At 43.7% G+C, this 19,661-nt stretch overlaps 1 protein-coding gene across 4 annotated transcripts in view; it reads right to left on the bottom strand.

Moving 5' to 3' along the window:
- The window catches only part of LOC147443677 (Zn-dependent exopeptidases superfamily protein), a 179,868-nt gene that overhangs the window by 63,720 nt on the left and 96,487 nt on the right, over window positions 1-19,661 (bottom strand). For all 4 annotated transcript variants that reach the window (XM_086526479.1, XM_086526478.1, XM_086526480.1 and 1 more), the window contains 5 exons: window positions 18,721-18,817; window positions 17,608-17,731; window positions 17,123-17,182; window positions 16,357-16,475; window positions 16,052-16,176 (listed from right to left, as the gene is read on the bottom strand). In XM_086526479.1, the coding sequence (XP_086382605.1) occupies window positions 16,052-16,176; window positions 16,357-16,475; window positions 17,123-17,182; window positions 17,608-17,731; window positions 18,721-18,817 (525 nt within the window). The remainder of the gene's footprint in view (window positions 1-16,051; window positions 16,177-16,356; window positions 16,476-17,122; window positions 17,183-17,607; window positions 17,732-18,720; window positions 18,818-19,661) is intronic.

Here is a 19,661-nt window from a genome sequence, read left to right as displayed (position 1 = left end):
CGTCCGAGGCTCCTGAAACTGAACCTGTGAACACATTCATTCCAATTTACCCAATGCTGCATGGGCTCTCGTCAATCTAGTCTCTGCTGCCCTCCTCAATGAAAATGCTGGCCCACTAAAAACCACTCCAAGGTAAGTGTAAGCATCTGTATACTCCACCTTCTCCTGGCCGTACGTGAAGGCGGGCGCTGATCTCCTGATCCACTGTGGGGTGGTATTAAATACCATGACCTTGGTTTTACCAAGGTTGACGGACAAACCACTTTCTTGGGCAAACCTATGCAAAGCATCCAGGTGACGTTGCATACCCTCCAGAGAGTCAGAGATCAAAACAATATCATCGGCATATAACAACAGTGGAATCCATGTCCCTGCCAGCTGTGCACCTCTATCACCATCTCTCTCAATGTAGTCAGAAACCTCATCACATACATACCAAATAGAGTAGGAGAGAGCAGGCAGCCCTGCTTCACCCCAATAGTTGACTAAACCGGTGTGGATAGACCCTCTGGGGTGCGTACATGCGATAGTTCCCAGGCTCCATAGGGTCTCCCGACTTGAAAATAGGTACAATAGTAGATAGGCTCCAAGTATCGGGCAAGCCCTCACACATGGCACGGTTAAACATAACTGTCAGAAGCTCTGCTAGTAAATCTCTGGCATGCATGAAATGCTCAGCCACTAAGCCATCATGATCATATGCTCTCCCAGTCCTCATCCTGTCAATGGCCTTCCTCACCATCTCAGCAGTGAAAAAAACACATGTGTGGGCATGGATCGGGGGGGTCAGGAAGGGGGGGCTGCTCAAGAACTGTGTACAAAGATGATGCATACTGGCCCCAAGCCTCTATAGAAGTGATGGCAAGGGAAGGGGGGGGGGGGGGGGGGGGGGAGTGCTCATGAACGAGCCTCCACGCCTCACGTGAGTCCTGACTCAAGAATAGCTCGTATAGATCCTGCTCTAGGCGAGCCAAAAATGCCCTCTTCTTCCGCCGCACTAGGCGTCGGAAGTCAATCTGTGAGACTGCCTATGAGTGATGTCCCCCAAAAGCACCTCCCTCTGAAGTCTAGCTCTAGTGTCCCGGCATTCCTCATCATACCAACTATTCTGGGGGATGCTCCCCAAACGATGTCTTTGCTCACGCTGGGTATGTGGGTATGCCTCTGTTGCTGTATCATGTAGTGTCTATGTCAGTATAGTAGTAAGCTCCTCCAGAGGTCGCCCTGGTTCCTCTGCGCACAGGCGTCTGTAGATCCCATCTATGTATACAGAGTCCGTCTCCCGCGTGAAGGTGTAGCGAGTAGGGGCTGCTGCCCGTAGCCTGTGTGCTACACTAAATTGAAAAGAAATGGTCAGCGATACAAGAGCATGATCCACTGCCACACCAGCAGGTCTGGGTCCACCCGGAGATCCTGGATACTAGAGATGAGGCTCGGTTGTGCCATGACATAGTCCATTGTGCTGGCTCCATGTCTGTGTGGGAAGCATGTGAAGCCTCCCGAAGCAAGAAACCTCTGTAGGCCATTCAGGATGGCCATTCCATGTGCGGTGCCCATGTCTATTAGGTGTCGCCCATACACAGTATATTCCGCATCGTGTGATAGTCTGGACAAGCCCGTCTCTACAACATCTAGCTCTCTCAGCATCTCCTCTGAAGTATCATAAAACACTGTCTGGTGATGGGAAATCCTAGCATTGAAGTCCCCTACAATGATAATGTCACCATCTCTAGAGAACTCCCATATGTCATCATCCAAAATAGAAAAGGGGGACTGTCCTCAGGGTGATGCATAGACCGAGGTACTCGGGAGAAAGTAGCAAATAGCAATGTTGAGATATCTGCCTGTCTTTGCTTTCAATCTCACCCACATGTACCTAGCATGCTCATCCCTGCGGGCTATATGTATCAATGGCTGCAAATCCTCTCTAAATAACACTGCCACTTCCCCCGAGCCTCATCCTCTGTGCTCTGAGCGTGTCTCCTGTCTGTAAGTTGTCTCCCATCTGTATCCACTGATGTGATGAGAGAGAGAGAGAGAGAGAGAGAGAGAGAGAGAGAGAGAGAGAGAGAGAGAGAGAGAGAGAGAGAGATGAAATGAAATGTTATCTTGAACATCTTCAAAAGGCCAAAATGACCTATAAGCCCAAACTGATACAATCCTAAAACAATGTCTGGTTACAAAATAAAATGAAATTAAGTAAAAGCTGAAGTGAACATCAGTGTCCAAGGATGTTAGGCATCGGGTGTTGTCCAATAAGGTACTGCATCGGTCGTTGAAGAGCATCGTCAATTGCCGCCTCTGTAAATAGTCCTACTAAAAGTCTCCCATGTCGAGCTAGAATAGTCCTCATCCTTTGATGGAGCCTTTGTCAATGTCGTGGTGGCCCTCGTAGATGTGGATGTCTATCTCTCCCAAGCTCAATGGCTCTCTCAGTGAATATACCTCAAGTAAAGGTGGACTCTGAAGCCTGTTGTGACACTTCCTCAGCTGATTGCCGAGTCTCTGCTCTTAAGAGGTCAACGATCTCCCTCTGTGAATGTCTCCCACTATCTAATCTCCTAATGAGACTCTCCCTATGTCTACGCAGCTCTAGCAAAAACAACCCAAAGCATCTCTGACCCTGATATCTCATGACTCTAGCTACTGGTTTAAAGCCCTCTTTGAATAAACACTTAAAGCGGCCTTGTATCCACCAATAGTATACAGGACAATGACATATGTGATGTAATTGTCTTTGGCTCTATATGACACAGTTCGTAAATCCTGGCCTTTGTTGGTACTCTCCTAAATCTGCCATTCTCAATCTCTATCTTATGCAAGGATCTGAGCATCTAACCCATAACCCATCCCAAAAGCTAGCCTTAAAAACTGTAAAAAATTGCCAACGTAATTTGTGAAAATCCGTCAGCCTGCCACGTGGCAATACCAGTGCAAAACACGGAAAATCCATATAGTCCTACCAACGTAATTTGTGAAAATCCGTACAGGTTGCCATATGGCAACACTTGTGCAAAACACGAAAAATCCGTAAAATCCTTCCACGTCATCGTCCGTACAACTTGCCACGTCGGCATGTCAACACGTTTTACAAAAATCACCTACAGACTTCAAGCTTTGGGTTTAGGCCCCACGATCTGTGCTCATAAGTTCTTTCAATTGGTATGCTTTTTTTGGGTTCAGTTCCTCTTGTCCACTCGGACATTTCTCTTCCAGTTGGGCATGCCATGTCATCACTTTGTTAAAATCCCCCCCCCCCCCCCCCGAGAGAATTGTAATCACCCTCGATTACGATTGCAAAACAGCCAAAGGACAAAAAATGTCTTCAGTAGACACTCACTCTGAGTCACTCATCAATCACATTTCTGTCAAGGGTCTCAAATACAAATCTTGATCATTATAACCATTTAGCAACCACATTCAAACCACCCTGATCTTTTCACGGATGTCTTGATCTTACAAATCTTGTTACTATCAGATTCATATCCTTTTATTTCACATTTCAAGAAAACCATGCCCATGACCATCCCCACAAGACAGTACATCCACATAGCATGCCATTCACAAAATCAGACACTTAGTTTACATTGAACACTGATTGAATCATTCAATTTAGCCATCTCATTCTGTCAGAATTCTTGATGAACCTAGATCACTGTGCAACCATCTCATCCTTCTGGTACTCTTGATGCACTCACAACAATATCCAATCATCTCATCCAGATAGACATCTTGATGCACTAGAATCTCATTCAGACCTCATTTACTCAACCATCACAGCCAGATCTCGCTGATCTCTAACAAATGTCTAGATGCACTAAGTTCAAATCATTCATCAGACAAAAGGTTGCAGACATTTCATCTTTCTCTACATGCCTCTAACAATACACACGCACCTGTGTTCAATTCAATTAAGAAAATTTTCGATTCACTGCACATTTGTTCATACAGTCATCCCACAAAATACTGTCAACTTATCACTACCCTAAAATATCAACGAAAAATTAGTGACTTTATTCAATCTAGGCAATCTGTGACAAAGGAGTGGAGTGGCTCCCCACTTGTGCAATCCGCACCGCACCAGATTTATCTTGCTAATTCATCCGTAACTTTTGACACAGATACCACTAATAGCCCAAAAGATTCAAGGTACAGATCTTTCTGAAGAGAATTTGCGAGGTTCTACTCCTCCACCCACTCTACATCTAGGGCCAAAGAGTACCCTTGACCAAATTATCCAGTGGACCTAGCTTATCTTTCTGTTCTTTTCCCTGTGACCTGTTGGTAGGCCTACTCGCATCCCTGTCTTCGGCACCTCAATCTGGATCTGTGGAATTCTCTGATCCACCAGTGGTTTCCCTTTACTATCTTTCCTTGTGCCCAAGGACCTGTGGATAGCCTCGCTCGCCTCCCTTGTTCTCTAACACGTCAGTCTCAATCATTGGAACCCTGAGATGCACTACCATCTGGTCCCCTTTCTTCTCAAGAATCCTCTCATAAAGTTGCATATGGTTCCCTTATGTCGTCGGAACCCTCAGATGCATTACCACGTGATTCCCTTATTTGTTAGGAATCTTGTGATCAGTGGTTATCCGGTTTTTCTGATTCATTCTCTTCACTGGAAAACTGTTGCCTTGTTGAGGTGGATACTATCTTGTCCGTAGGATAAGTCAATGAGCCGGCATGCATTCCAAATCCTTGCTTAGCATGTCCCACAAGTCTCTCAATAGAGTCAGATTTTTGTTCCAGACACTACTGTTGAAACTTGAATTTCTTTTGGTAAACCACAACAAAACCGCTCAATCCGGTCCCTCCGAGTAATCTTCCGAAGTGAGGACACTGAAAAAAGTATCCCAAAACCTCTTAGTCATCATCAGATAATGCAAAGCCGTGACGACATCTTCTCTATATATGTCAAAAACTGCTGCCTGTCAAAGCCATGAAGAATGGAGCCAACTTACAGATGCCGGCCGAGGGGCCTAAACCCTAAGAAGAACAAGTAACATAAGAAGAAGTCCTACCAACCTATGGAAACCCCGTCCGATGGGGCCCCAGTGACATAAAGGAATTAAAATACAGCAGGACCCACGCAAAAGCTGATGACGTGGCAGATGTACGGACCCTCCGAAATTTCCGCTAACATGATGACGTAGCACTGTACGGATTTCCACGTTTTGCGCTTTGCTTATGGACCAGATGCTTTTGGATTTGAAGGCTTTTCACTGTAAACTGCTTCTGGGACCTAGAGCTTCTAAATATGAGGTTAGGGCTCATTCTCTGGCATGCTTCCTGGAGGAGGTGCAGAGTTTGGAGTACCGGCTTGTACTGAGTTGATGCAATATAAAGAAATACCGAAAGGGGCGCCAAGGTTTGGGGCCAATACTCTCTGGGGTGGAATTCCGCCACTCCGTGTCGCGTGCCATCTCTCTCTTTCAGTTCAGTTGTTATTGAAGTGCTAAAAGTCTGTTCAGTCTGTTCTTTTCTACTGGCACGTGGTGCACGTCTTGTGACAATATATGTTTGATATCCAAGTTCACGTTCTCTTGAATTTTACCAACATCGTAGGTGCTTCTCTACATAACAACAAAGTAGATCACCATATCTGTGCATTTCGTTTCAAGTAAGATGTTGCCCTTCAAAATTTGGAGCGATCAAGAACCGACCTTCTAAGAAGGCGATGTCAAACTGCTATATAAACTCAAGGGTTCGATGGGTGTCCTGGTGGTCTAAAAACATGTCAAACCTAACGGCCTGTCCCCCTTCCTTGAACTCCTTGGTCTTCTTGCTCGTTTGTTCACTACAGCTCTCCTCTTCCAAATGCTAGATAGCCTCTCATGCCTTCTAGACTTTTTCAAAAATCTGATTTTCTTGCTTTTTCTCCGATTCTTCCGTCTTTTCTCACCCTCACTCGAACTAGAGGACGACAAACTCTCAGAACTCTCTAAAGAGAAAGAAAAATCAGGGTAATCCTCGAAACCAGCACGCTTCTTGGATCTGCTTTCCACCTAAAAAGTCCACTTCCGGCCCAGATAATCGGGGAAATCCGTTGATTTCCTCTTCTTCGGGAAGTGCTTCATATCTTTCATTATCTGGTTCTTCTTCTTTTCAAGAGCTATGTCCAGCTCTTTCAGCGAGTACAGTTTCACCTTTTTTGCACTCATCTGTGCTTGCAGCTTTCTTCCCAACCTGAGAGGAGAATCAATGGCCTCTCGCCATCTCGACTGAATCTTATCCGTCACATATTAGAGAGAGAGAGAGAGAGAGAGAGAGAGAGAGAGAGAGAGAGAGAAATGAAATGTTATATTAACATCTTCAAAAGGCCAAAATGACCTATGAGACCAATCTATTACAAAATGGTGAATCTAATATCATGTCTAGGTAAAAAAGAACTAGATACTACTACTAGAATCCATCCTCATCTGCACTCTGGATATCCAGAGAGTATGGTTCAATCCTCTGTTGTAGTCTCCGTCGATGCTATGTAGCCCCTCTCCTCCATCATGGCCGTCTGGATCTCCGTAGCTCTAGTGCTTGATCGATGAGAGTGCTGGTAGTGGTCGATGAGTGAAGGCCGAGCTCTGCAATGATGACTGCTCCTCTGGCTGTCCCATATCTAGTGAAAAGAAATCTGTAATCTATCTCTTGAATTGTCTCTCTCTATCTCTCCCCAGTAAAGTGTCTCTATATCTGTGTAACTCAAGTAGATATAGCCCAAGACATCTCTGATCCTCATAACTCATGACCCTAGAGAAAGGACCGAAACCCTCTATGAATAAGCAATGGAGACGGCCCCGTATCTTATAGTACACTATGCAATGACATATGTAATGTAGCTCTGTCTCTGGCTGTAACTGGCATAAGCGGCATATCCAGTTGTCTGCTGGTATCCCTCTAAATCTACCAGTCTCAATCTCCAACTGATGTGAGGATGTGCGTATCTGACAAATGGCACACCGCAAACCATGAGACATATGTGTGTCCATGTAGCTGGGTCGAATCACAAACCCATCTCCTATGAGGTGGAGAAGATGCACTCTATAGAAACCCATCTTCGTGCCCAACTCCTGTGGCGGCTCTATCCATGTCCTCTTGGTATCCAGCTGGATCAGGTCCAGACGAATGAGTCTAGTAATCTCCACCAGTGTAAGAGACATCAAGGGTGACTGAAGAGAGTACTCGAAAGGGGGCAGCCTGTCCATGGAGAAACCATGCGTATGAAACCACGATGTCATATGTGCATACCAGCATTAAGTGTCCCCTTGAAGAACCAACTGTCTGGAAGACTCAAGGGCCAATCTAGCATATCTGTCTCTAGTAGTATCCCACAAGCTGTGCACAAAGGAGACTAATCTGGTAAGAGCCTCAATCTCCATAGGAGGGGCAACTAGCTCTCCTCGAATGATAGCGTGGGGTAGGGAGGCCTTGGCTTTCATCAGTCAAGAGATCATAGATACCAAGGGCCTCTCCATACGTCTCCAACCATCCTGGCCTACAGAGGTCCCCATGTCTGCACCCCATACAACATAGATGAGGCTACTAAGGTATCAAAGAGCCATAACTTTGTCCGAGATTCCTGGAACTGAACCTGCAAACACATCCTCTCTAAGCCTCCCAAGGCTGACAAAGCTCTAGTCAATCTGGTCTCTGTTGCTCTCCCCAAAGAAAACCTTGGCCCAGTGAAGACAACCCCACGGTAAGTGTATGCATTTGTATACTCTATAATCTCTTGACCATATGTCAAAGTCGGTGCTGATCTCCCAGTCCACTGTGGTGTGGTGTTAAACACCATAACCTTGGTTTTACCAAGGTTTACAGACAATCCACTATCCTCTGTAAATTTGTGTAATGCATCAAATTGTCATTGCATACCCTCTGGTGAGTCAGAGATCAACACAATATCATCAGCGTATAACAACAATGGGATCCACGTCCTTGCCAGCTGGGCACCTCTATCACCCTCCCTGTCAATGTAATCAGACACCTCATCAACACACATACCAAATAGAGTGCAACCCTGTTTCACCCCAATGGTGGAGTGAACTAAATCAGATATCCCCTCCGGACTGCGTACATGTCCCATCAATGATCTGTATAGAGCCTTAATCCCCCAAATCAACACTATGGGCACCCCCATCTCCTGCAATCTTGGCGCATCAATCGAGCTCTCGGTACCATGTCAAATGCTTTGTGGAAATCCACAAAGCTACAATAAATCCGTCTCCCATGTGTTCTACCCTCCTCAATGATGGCTCTGAGAGTCAGAATATGATCAAGAGTGGAGAAACCCCTCCTGAAACCGGCCTGGCCCTTTGCTTGTACACCCTCACCCTCTGCCCAATTACTCAACTACTGCTCAAGAATGGATGCATACAACCATGCCAATGTGTGCCCAACCCTAATAGTGCGGTAATTCCCAAGCTCTGCAGGATCACCTACTTTGAAGATAGGCACAATAGTAGACAACCTCCAAGTCTCAGGTAACCCCTTACACATGGCACGATTGAACAACACTGCAAGAACCTCTACCAACATATCTCTAGCATGTGTAAAGTGCTCTGCTACTAGACCATCATGATCATATGCCCTGCTGGTCCTCATCCTGTCAATGGCTCTCTTTACCATCTCAATGGTAAAGAAGGTGCTCGTAGGTGGGCATGGCTCCGTAGGATCTCGAAGGGGGTCCTGTCCAGGAACCGTATATAACGATGACGCATACTCGCCCCACACATCAGGAGAAGTAATCACTGGGGGAGGGGAGTGCTCATGAAAGAATCGCCATGCCTCTCCTGAGTCCCTACAAGTGATACAAGTCTTGCTCCATCTGAACCAAGTAAGCTTGTTTCTTCCGTCGCACAAGGCGTCGGGAAGCAATCCGAGATTGTTTGTAAGTGATGACTGAGAGAGAGAGAGAGAGAGAGAGAGAGAGAGAGAGAGAGAGAGAGAGAGAGAGAGAGAGAGAGAGAGTTGACATGGCACACCGGATTTTCGTGCTCAGATGCACTGGCCCCAAAGACTAGCGCCCCTTCCGATAGTTCATTATTATTATGAGTCGCAACAATACAACTCCTGAAGATCCTCTATTCTCAGACTCTGTGTCTAGATGCGCTGCAGAGTGAGGCCCCTGGGGTTCTTATACACAATACAAGGGTGCCCAAAAGCAGAGCCCCAAAATCTCTTCACCCAAAAGCATCTTCTCCCAGAAGCTAGAGCTGAAAACTGCAAAACGTTGCCAACATAATTTGTGGAAATCTCTACAGCCTGCCACATGACAACACCAACGCAAAACGCGGTTAATCTGTACAATGCTGCCACGTCATCGTCCTGTACAACTTGCCACTTCAGCATGTCAGTGCATTTTACGAAAATCAGCTACAGACTTCAAGCTTTGGGTTTTTAGGGTTTTAGGCCCTGCGACCAATGCTCTTTAAATTAGTAGGCATCTTCTGGGTTTAGTTCCTCCTGTCCACTCGGCCATTTCCCTTTCAGTTGGGCATGCCACGTGATCACTTTGAGACGATAGAGAAGCTACTCTTGCAAGACAAGACTCTTAAGAGAGAGAAAGGTAAGGCATAAAAAGGGAGAGCGTGCTCGTGAATCGCAGCATTAACTTGGAAAACCTACATATGAGAAATTTGGGAGGTGGGATTCAACCAAACCTTGGGTTTTTTCAAACATTGTTTAGTATTGTGAAAGGGCCTTAGAAGTCTTGGTTTATGAGAAAATTTGATTAACAACAAGCACGCTCACTTCCAGTGCAAGAGATAAGCAATTACTATGTAAAGAGAGAGATAGAGAAAGGATTAGAGAGAGAGAAAAGTATTGCTTCTCAGTTAAGTTATCCTACAAAGAGATTATCCTTTTAGGACATGAAATCTTTAGAAGAAAGAGATACTCTCTCATGGCTCTACAAAGAGAGAAATGAAATGAAATGTTATATTAAATGTCTTCAAAAGGCAAAAATGACCTATGAGACCAAACCGATACAATCTTGGTGGATCTAATCCAATGTCTGGGTACAAAAATAAAATGGAAGTGAAGTAAAGTGAAAGACTAAAAACATCATCATCATCAATGCCCGAGGATGCCCGGCATTGGGCGTAGTCCGAGAAAGTACTGCATTGGTCGCTGAAAAGCTTCATCAATGTCCGCCTCTGTAAATAGTCGTACTGGGCATCTCCCATGTCGTGCTAGAATAGTCATGATCCTCTGATGGAGCCTCTGTCGATGTCGTGGTCGCCCTCATAGACATGGACATCTAGCGCTCCCGAGCTCAATGGCTCTGTCAACTAATATATCTCTGGTATAAGTGGGCTTTGAAGTCTGCTGTGAAGCATGCTCGTCTGGCTATTGAGTCCTTGCTCTAAAGAAGTGAGTAATCTCCCTCTCTGAATGTCTCCCATTTCCTGATCTCCTCAAAAGACTCTCCTTGTGCCTGAGCAGCTCTAGCAAAAACAACCCGAGGCATCTCTGATCCTGGTATCTCATGACTAGCCAATGGACCAAAGCCCTCTCTGAATAGACAGTCAAAGCGCCCTCCTATCTCATCGTATACCGGACAATGACAAATGTGATGCAACTCTGTCTCTTGCTCTATATGACACAACTGGCATATAGTGGCCTCTGTCGGTATTCTCCTAAATCTGCCAGTCTCAATTGCTAGTTGATGCGAGGATGTGTGCATCTGACTAATAGCACATCGTATCCCATAGGATAAGAGAGTGTCCATATAGGCCAGTCTGATCACATATCCGTCTTTTGTTAGTTGGAGAAGATGCTCTCTATAGAAAGCCATCTTCGTGCCCAACTCTTGTGTTCGTTGTATCCATGTGCTCTTGATATCTAGCTGAATCCATAGTTACCCGGAACGCGGAACGGGAACGGCAACGGGATCCCCGCGGAACGGGGGAACGGCTAGGGGTCCGGAACGGGAACGTCGCGGAACGGGAGGTATAAAAAACACCCAAATAGTGCAATTTTTAGCTCCTTGTGTTTAAATACAAGGAGTAGTAGAGTGCTTTGACTCTAATACTCACAAAAAACTCGTTTTGAAGACCATTCAACCTTGCTATGACTAGATGATGAGAGAGAGAGAGAGAGAGAGAGAGAGAGAGAGATGGAGAGGGAGAGATTTGAGAGAGTGGGAGGGAGAGGAAGAGAGCTTGAAGGCTTGAAGCCTTGAGCCTTGAGAGAGTGAGTCTTGAGAGGGAGAGATCTTGAGAGTGAGAGGGAGAGAGCTTGAGCCTTGAGGATTAGCTTGTGAAGAGAAAGGGGGAGGGGGGTGCATTTTATGAGTCCTTGAGGCCTTGCACACTTTCAAAAGAAGCCCAAACATTTACTTCAATTTTTTCAATTTTTGCCAAATTTGTTTGTAGCCGTTAGCCGTTTGAGGGGCATTCCGGAACGGTCCGGGGGTGTTTCGAAACGTTCCGGAACGGCCGTTCCGGTTTGCATTGGCCACCCGGAACGTCAGACATTCCGGGACGTTCTGGAACGTTCGGGAAGGGAACTGCCCCCCGGAACGCCGGAACGGGGGCTAGGGGGCGTTCCCCGGTAACTATGGCTGAATCAAACCTTGACGCATGAGTCTAGTGGTCTCTGTCCGTGTGAGAGATAGGGAGGGTGCATCCAAGGAATACTGGAACGGTGGCAGTCTATCCATGTTGAAGCCATGTGACTGAAACCATGATGTCATCTGCCAATACCCGCATGTTGTGTCCCCGTGTAGCGCTAGCTGTCGAGAGACTCAAGGGCTAGCTGAGCATATCTGTCTCTGAGAAGGTCCCATAAATTATGCATAAGGATATTGATCTAGTAAGGGCCTCTATTATGAGGAGGGGGGCAGCTAGCTCGGCTCCAATAATCTCATGTGGCACTGAGACTTTAGCTCGAATCATCTGAGAGATCATAGAGACTAGAGGCCTCTCCACACATCTCCAACCATCAGTGCTACCAAATCTGCTATGGTGGTCCACCGAGGGTCCCCAAATCTGAACCCCATAAAGCATAGTTGAAGCCACTAGAGTGTCAAAAAGCCGCAAAGGTTCTTGAAACTGAACCTGCGAACACATCTTCTCTAGTCCTCCCAAGGGTGCATAAGCTCTCGTCAATCTAGTTTTTGTTGCTCTCCTCATCGAAAACACCGGTCCATTGAAGACTACCCCAAGATAGGTATATCCATTTGTCTACTCCACCGTCTCTTCGCCATAGTGACCTCTTGGCCCACTGTGGTTTGGTGTTAAAACACCAGACAATCCACTATCGTGTGCAAATGTGTACAATGCATCTCAATGGCGTTGCATCCCCTCCGGGGAAGTCAAAAATCAACACAATATCATCAGCATATAACAATAGTGGGATCCATGTCCCTACCAACTGTGCTCCTCTATCACCATCCCTCTCAATGTAGTTAGCAACCTCATCCACATAGATGCCAAATAGTGTAGGAGATCGCGGGCAACCCTGTTTCACCCCAATAGTGGAGTGAACCAAATCAGAAATCCCCTCTAGAGTGCGTACATGCCCCACTACTGACTTGTATAGAGCCATGATTTCCCAAATCAACTCTTTGAGTACCCCCATCTCCTGTAGTCTGCGCATCAATCTAGCTCTCGGCACTGTATCAAAGGCTTTGCCAAACTCCCCAAAGCAACAATAGAGTCGTCTTCCACGTGATCTCCCCTCCTCAATAATGGCTCTGTGTGTCAGAATATGATCAAGAGTAGAGAACCTCTCTTGAAACCCGCTGTTCTGCTGCCGGTACAGCCTCTCTCTGCCCATCTACTCAAATGTTGCTCAAGGATGGATGCGTACAACCGTGCCAATGTGTGCCCAATCATAATAGTGTGGTAGTTCCCCGGCTCCATAGGATCCTTGACTTGAAGATAGGTATGATAGTGGACAAACTCCAAGCATCAGGTAGGCCCTCGCACATGGCACGATTGAACATCACTGCTAGAAGCTCTGCAAGAGAGAGAGTATGCAAAGAGAGAGAATTAGAGTTTGCATTATTCTCTCACCAAAAAGCAGGTGGAGAGAGCTTTTATTTATTTAACTCTCACCTAAACAAAAATATAAAAGAGCATGTATCTATGTTACGAACAACAAGAAAGAAATCTCTCAGAGAAAGAAGGCCCATTTGCACTCATACACAGTCATCGCTCAATGGCACTCCTAGGTTTGGAATGTTCTTTTTTCAAAAGGAGGCCTTAAAGAAGGGATTGCATAAGCTCACAGTTATCTGTGACCAACAAAAATTAGTAGAGAAATAAAGGGGCACAACTCTTTTGAATTGTGACCAAAGAGAGTTAGGAAACCCATTAATAGGCATGCGGTAACGTTCCATTGTGGAACCATGTGCATATAGCAAGATGCTAGGAGCATGGATCCGCATAATTGAGTACTATAAAGATGGTCCTTTACAGATGAAGATCAGATTCTTAAAATTGGCAAGACTATGACCCGACACAAGTTTTAAGGGTGGGGAAAGATACCTTCATTCGATATCCTTCGATATCAATGAAGTGGGCATTTGAAATTCTTAGTGAGGAGTACATCAGCAATATATGTTTGTTACTGTATAAATATGTAAAGTTATGGGTAATTGACTATCTTGGGCAATGGAAGCATGACAAGGTCTATAAACTTAGACCCTCGATCAACATGTTAGATTGAGACAATTAAAAGTAGCCTTGGTAACAAACTCAGAGGTAGTCTATGCATGGCTACTCCAAGTATGGAACTTGGTCAAGTGGTTTGTGCATGGCTACTTTAGTTCCATGGTAGGTTCACATACAGAAGACAAATCGGATAGTCCCTCGCTTGTGAGCACTCAGATATTGGAGGCATCCCAAATTGTCACCATGGGCAAGCAAGACCCTATAAGAAGTAAAACTGACCAAAAAAGAACTTCACATTGATATGTTACCAAGCATGCCTTAAGATTCGAATACTAGTCTCAATCAAGGATCTATGATCCAACAAAGACTTTGTCAACAAAGTGCTCCACGGTATGGGACGCATCGTTTCCTCTGTGAGCACTTTGTATACGTTTTTGTGCTCAGCTTCCAGCACAAAGGTAGAAAGTGAAGTACAAGAGGTTGTTACACCTGACAAAGAAGTTTTATACGCGGACATATAAAGTCCTTAAGGCAAGAACAAAGTAAAGAGATAACAATAAGTTATCATCCTTTAAGAAACTTGAGTGTAAAAACTCATGCTTTAATAATGACAACCAATTAAGAGCTCATTGTCAAGCTTAAAGTAAAGAGGTCACTCTACCCAATAACAGACCATGAGATGAGAGATTTACAGAACCTATCCACCTATTGGTGAATGGTTAATTCTCAACTAGAAATTGTGTACACACTTAAGGGAAAAGGAAGATTAATGGCTTGGAAACAAGTTAATGGGTAGATGGCCAAAGATGCCAAGTCAATAATAGTGAATGTCCTGAGAAACATTCTAAATCGTTGAAGCTCTCACCTGGCCAGTGTGATTTAAAGATCTCTCCTCGCCAGTGATTTGAAGGTGAAGAGAGCTTTTCACCTTATAGTTTTCTCTCCTTAGGGGTCCAAGGATATTAAAAAGGACGTAAACTTTGCACGTGCAATTAGGGTGCTTAGTGCACACTGCTCGTGCATAGCTACGGGGTGGAATCCATGTTAGGGCTAGTTGGCCACACAGGACATTAAGAGGCCTAGGATGGCCACACGGATTTGTAGATCGACAAACCACATGCTCAGTGAGTCTCTAGTCAAGTGTGAACAGCCAGAGCCCAATCTATCAAAAGGGACTCCCTATGGTTGGAAGGTAAGTCTTTAGTAGTGCTCTTAAGTCAGAGAGCTCTTCATGAGAGAGCTGGTAAGAGAGACGTACGACACCTAAGATTCCGCATACGTATTACTTTTTCACCTCGCTCACGTGTCCACCTTGTAGATGGAGCAATACAGCATTTCTTGCTTTGACACCCTTGAAGAACCGTTTAAAGGCTTAACCACTTTAGCAACAGTCTACCATTTGGTTGTCCGTGATAAGGATATAGATAACCTAGACATTGCCCTTGGGCCTGGCTGCCTGTAGACCCCCCATCTCTTCTCTCTGCTCCAGCTAATCCATGTAGCTACCATATGAAAGTTCCTCCATGCAGCCATAGAAACAACACTATTCTGGAGAATCCAGACAGTGAAGTGCCCTTTGTCCTCATGGTGCAATGATTTGTCTGAGCCCTTTGCTAGTGCAAGTTTTCCTAGCTTTGTTAGCCTTGAAGGCTACTGAAAAGAGTATTGATCATACCTTTCCTTCTTTGGAAGATACATTTGGCATGCCATAGACAAAGCAAACCACTACCTGTGTGGTGGCAAAGTAATGCATCATGGTTGACAATTTAAATGCACTCCCTTAAGAGATAGCATTTCCAGACAATATAGACACTCAGCTTCCCAAGGATCGGATCAAGTACACACAGTTGTGAGGCTTTGAGTTTCTCTGAAGTAGCATGGAGCATATAACACAAGCTCGCCCAAGACACATTAGCTAGCAAATGCCTATTAAAAGTTCTTGAAGCTTGTTGTGGCTACAATGACTCCTGTAATCTTACAGACAACTAAATGCTCTGGCAATGTCTCAATCTGTGAGTAATAGTACCCTTTTTCCTTCTTGGGAGGGGAAAAGGAAGCTGGGTTGGCGTGGATTTTCTGTGGAGCTCGTTTCATGGGGAACATGGGCGAGAGGAAGGAGGCAAAGAGGGGACGGCGGGTATTGAGAGAGATGGCTGGGTTCTATAGCAAGGCCATGGAGCAGGTCAAAGGCACTTCCCAGTCATATTTTTTGTCCACATCTTTGTTTGTTATATAGGCCTGTCCTTTATGACATTCAGGTCTTTTCTATCTAAAAAGGTCCCCTTCTTGTGCGATTCTTGACCTTACAAAATGCTCAGATGCAATGGCTTAGAATTTATGTCAAAATGGTTCATTTGCTACATAAAAACTACTTATGCAACAAACACATGAGATTGATTCAGAAAACTCTCCATTTAGCAATGCTTTGAGCTTACCCAAGGGCTGCGGCACAGACCCATTCATACCCATCTTCTCTAACAGTGTTTGCCAGATTATACCCCCAACATACAAGGAAAGTAGTATTGGGAAAGCCAAACTTAAGATGTAAAGTGAATATGACCTACAAAAGGAAAAATCATGAGTACATGACTGTAATTCAACTCCAAATCAAGTGCTTGATGAGAAGCAGTTACAGCACTTATAAATGAATTAGTGATATTGGCATTGGAATGGATTAGCGATATTCGCATTAGAGTTTCTAAAACTGGAATATCCCATATGTTGGCAAAATAGAACGTACATTATTGATCGTTGCCCAAAGCTTCTTTGAAGGGCATGTAGTAGGTAGTATGCAGCAAGTAAAAAACAGGCCCACCAGAACGAGAGAAAACCATTACCAACAACGAAATGGGTACTTACCTGCACATGTTTAAAAGTATTTTTTTATTTGTGCCTGAAGAAAAGCTGGATAATTTCTGTTAAAGCTGAGCTTTCTAAATAGCCCCTTTTAACACCAACCGTACAAAACACCACAAAAATGGTGTCTTTCAATTTACAAAATTCTGTCAATGCAGGAATCACCCACTTGATGGAAACTTCAAACTAGTTGCCATTATGAAAATTTATGGCAATCATATTCACCATGAAAGTGCAAATACGATGGCATGACAAGCATCTGATTACAGCTTGGTTCCATTTACAAATTCATGGAAAACACTTAAACATCTCATGGCCTCAGATGCAGAGTTCAAAAGATAATTTTGATTTATGATAGTACAAATCTAGAAGTTTAATTTAAAAAACCTGGAAGACGCTTGAAAAAAATCGTGGGACCAAACATTTGATTCGATATTCATTTGACTATGACAAACACAACAATTGAAGCTTTTGTCTAAAGATTATACAAACTAAAAAGCTGCAAATAAATGCATGAGTGCAAATGACATTGAACCCATGCACTAAAATAGCATATTTATCCTGTAAAGTATGGTCCTAATATTGCACTGAAACTAACCCCAAGATAAGAAGAAAGAAACACACAAAATAATAACAATAAAGGAACTCACAGCTGCTCCAAAAGAGTACACAGCAATTGCTCCCCAATGGATTCCCCAGTCCAAAGCTTTCTGAGAGGGAGTCACAAACAGCTGACAAGTCTGAGATCACTAGTATATTCTGACAGTGTTCTCATAAGTTTGAAATAAGCTTTGTAAAAAATCCAGAGGTTATGTTAAATAAAATGACATTGGAAACTGACCCTATGCACTAACCAAGAAACTTATGAACACACCGTACAAAACAAATGTGCACCGCCCCAGTGGCCATGCTTAACAGTAAAAACAAGTAACCGCACACATCGTCATATGTTACATCGACTTAACGCCTCAAAGTAATCTCTTGCGCTTTTTCGATGTCTTCTAAACATATTATGCAGTTCAAAGGAAAAACCCACACACTCTTTATCTGTGAAAAACAAAAACCTAAGAGTCTACACATGACATTGTGCAATTCTACAAAGGCAACAAATAGACAAAGCCATATTAATGCTAACCTTATCAACAGATGCATTCGTGCTTCCTTTCATCAGCTTCTCTGCTAATGAAAACCTCGGCAGGAGCATACCAGCAACAGATATTGGTACAAACATAAGAAGAGCCAGCCATGGCTGAGAAAACCTATTTGACAAGAGCATTCCAAATCCTCGGTAAGAAAGTCTATCCTTCTAATGTCAATTAATATTTGAGAAGTTACGTTACATAATCATCCGACACAGTTTGTGCAGAGTTAAATGGCTAATCCCCAAGATCCCAATCAGACTTTGTGGCAGGTTCTCTTCCCTAAACAATGTCACCAGTGTGCAGGTTTAGAAGCTGACACTCTAGGCTCTACAAATGGTGCTTTTCTGAAAAGAGAGTTTAATTAAACCTTAAGCTGTCCCCAATGTGTGGTTCCAAGAGTACATTGCTGTGTGTATAAGCCATTAAAAAGGAATTTTTTTCTGAGATTGCCAATCATTGTCCCTCCCAATAGAAAATTTAAGGAAAGTTACCAAAATACCCCTCTAATTTGTGGAAATTCCAAAAATACCCCTCAAATTTTAAAAATTCCCAAAATACCCTTGTATCTATTTTGATTAGATTGCTCAAGATTTTCTAACATTCATTTCTTTTTGACAATTGAGATCGGTGTTTTGAGTGCTTAGCATGTAATTGTCACAAATTACCTCGCTAAAAAAGGCAATTATGTCTAAAAATAATGAAGCAATTCATCCCCAAAGCCTACATAACCAACTCAAATTCTAGTTTACAATCTTGTATTGATAGACAATCAGTCTTTTGATGAAAAGCTACAATTTTTTTTATCTTTGAAGAAATTTAATCTCACAACCAGGGATATTTCGGCAATTCTTGAAAATTTGAAGGGAAATTTGGGAATTTATGACAAAATATTGGGGGTATTTTGGAATTTTTTGAAATTTGAGGCGTATTTTGGGAGTTTCCACAAATAAAGAGGGGTAATTTGGTATTTTCTCATAAATTTAAGATGTTATTTGGGTGGTCTGTTACTCAACCAGAGGAATTTTTTTCTGACTCTACACAACTTTATCAAGCAGACGATAAAAAGTGAAGTACTGCTACTTGTCAACTAGGAGAACAGAGCAAACCATGTCATTGCTGTTGAAGCTGGTAACAATCTCAAAATTGCTAGCACAACTGGAAAGACCAGTGCTAAAGCCAGTTGAATGACATGAAGCAATGCACCTGCAACATTTGAAATGGAGTAAGCCTCCAAAGAAACTTTCTAAAATTCTAAGTTATCAATCAGATACCCCAATTTCAGCAGCTAACTCACGCAACTCTATTTTACTAATATGATGGGTCGATTTATTATGACAAAAAGTTCATTAAAAAAAGATTTTAATCAAGACACAAGCAAAAGCAGCGAAGATATTTGAATAAAACAGAAACCAAAGCTTATCTACACTAAACGATTGCGAAAGAATATATATGGTTGTATGTTCTAGATGACTAAAACAGGACATGCTTTTAACACTAACATTTCCCCCTCCATTAAAGATTTATCCAAAACTGTACGGTGAGAACCTGTAACCTGTAGCCACTATGTGCATATGCAAATCTCACTTCTGTGAGAGTGGTACAAAGAACACCAATCTATGTCCGAACCGTCCAAGTGAGAGTCAAAACTCCATCACTAGTGGGAGCAATTCTCGACCACTGAAGTATCAAAAAGTAAACTACAAATACGCAGAAAGCATGGCGAGAAACTGGGAAAACCCTGACAGAGTTCCCCATGAATTTCAAGTAAAATCTCAAAAATCTCACCAAAAGCGCATCATAAACATGAACAGACGCTCAGTGTCTCGGTACCAAAATCACATATGGTATACAAAGATTGCCAAAAGCCTAGCGATGTAGCTCACTCCTGAACGAGTGGCTCTTTGAACAAGTGTACCTATACAAAATACCTGTAAACCTGTGAATCTGCCACCAAGTGAGCTATAACTAGCTCAGTCGGTATCAGCATATGCATACATAGCATAAAACACACAAAACCGTGCTAAAAAACTCTCTGGAGTGACCAACA

This window comes from Adiantum capillus-veneris, chromosome 13 (genome assembly GCF_014529385.1).
Source record: "Adiantum capillus-veneris isolate H3 chromosome 13, ASM1452938v2, whole genome shotgun sequence".
In the NCBI taxonomy this organism is placed as follows: Eukaryota; Viridiplantae; Streptophyta; class Polypodiopsida; order Polypodiales; family Pteridaceae; genus Adiantum; species Adiantum capillus-veneris.
The sequence above is the reverse complement of the archived record's forward strand: the minus strand, read 5'-3'. Positions and strand labels throughout refer to the sequence as shown.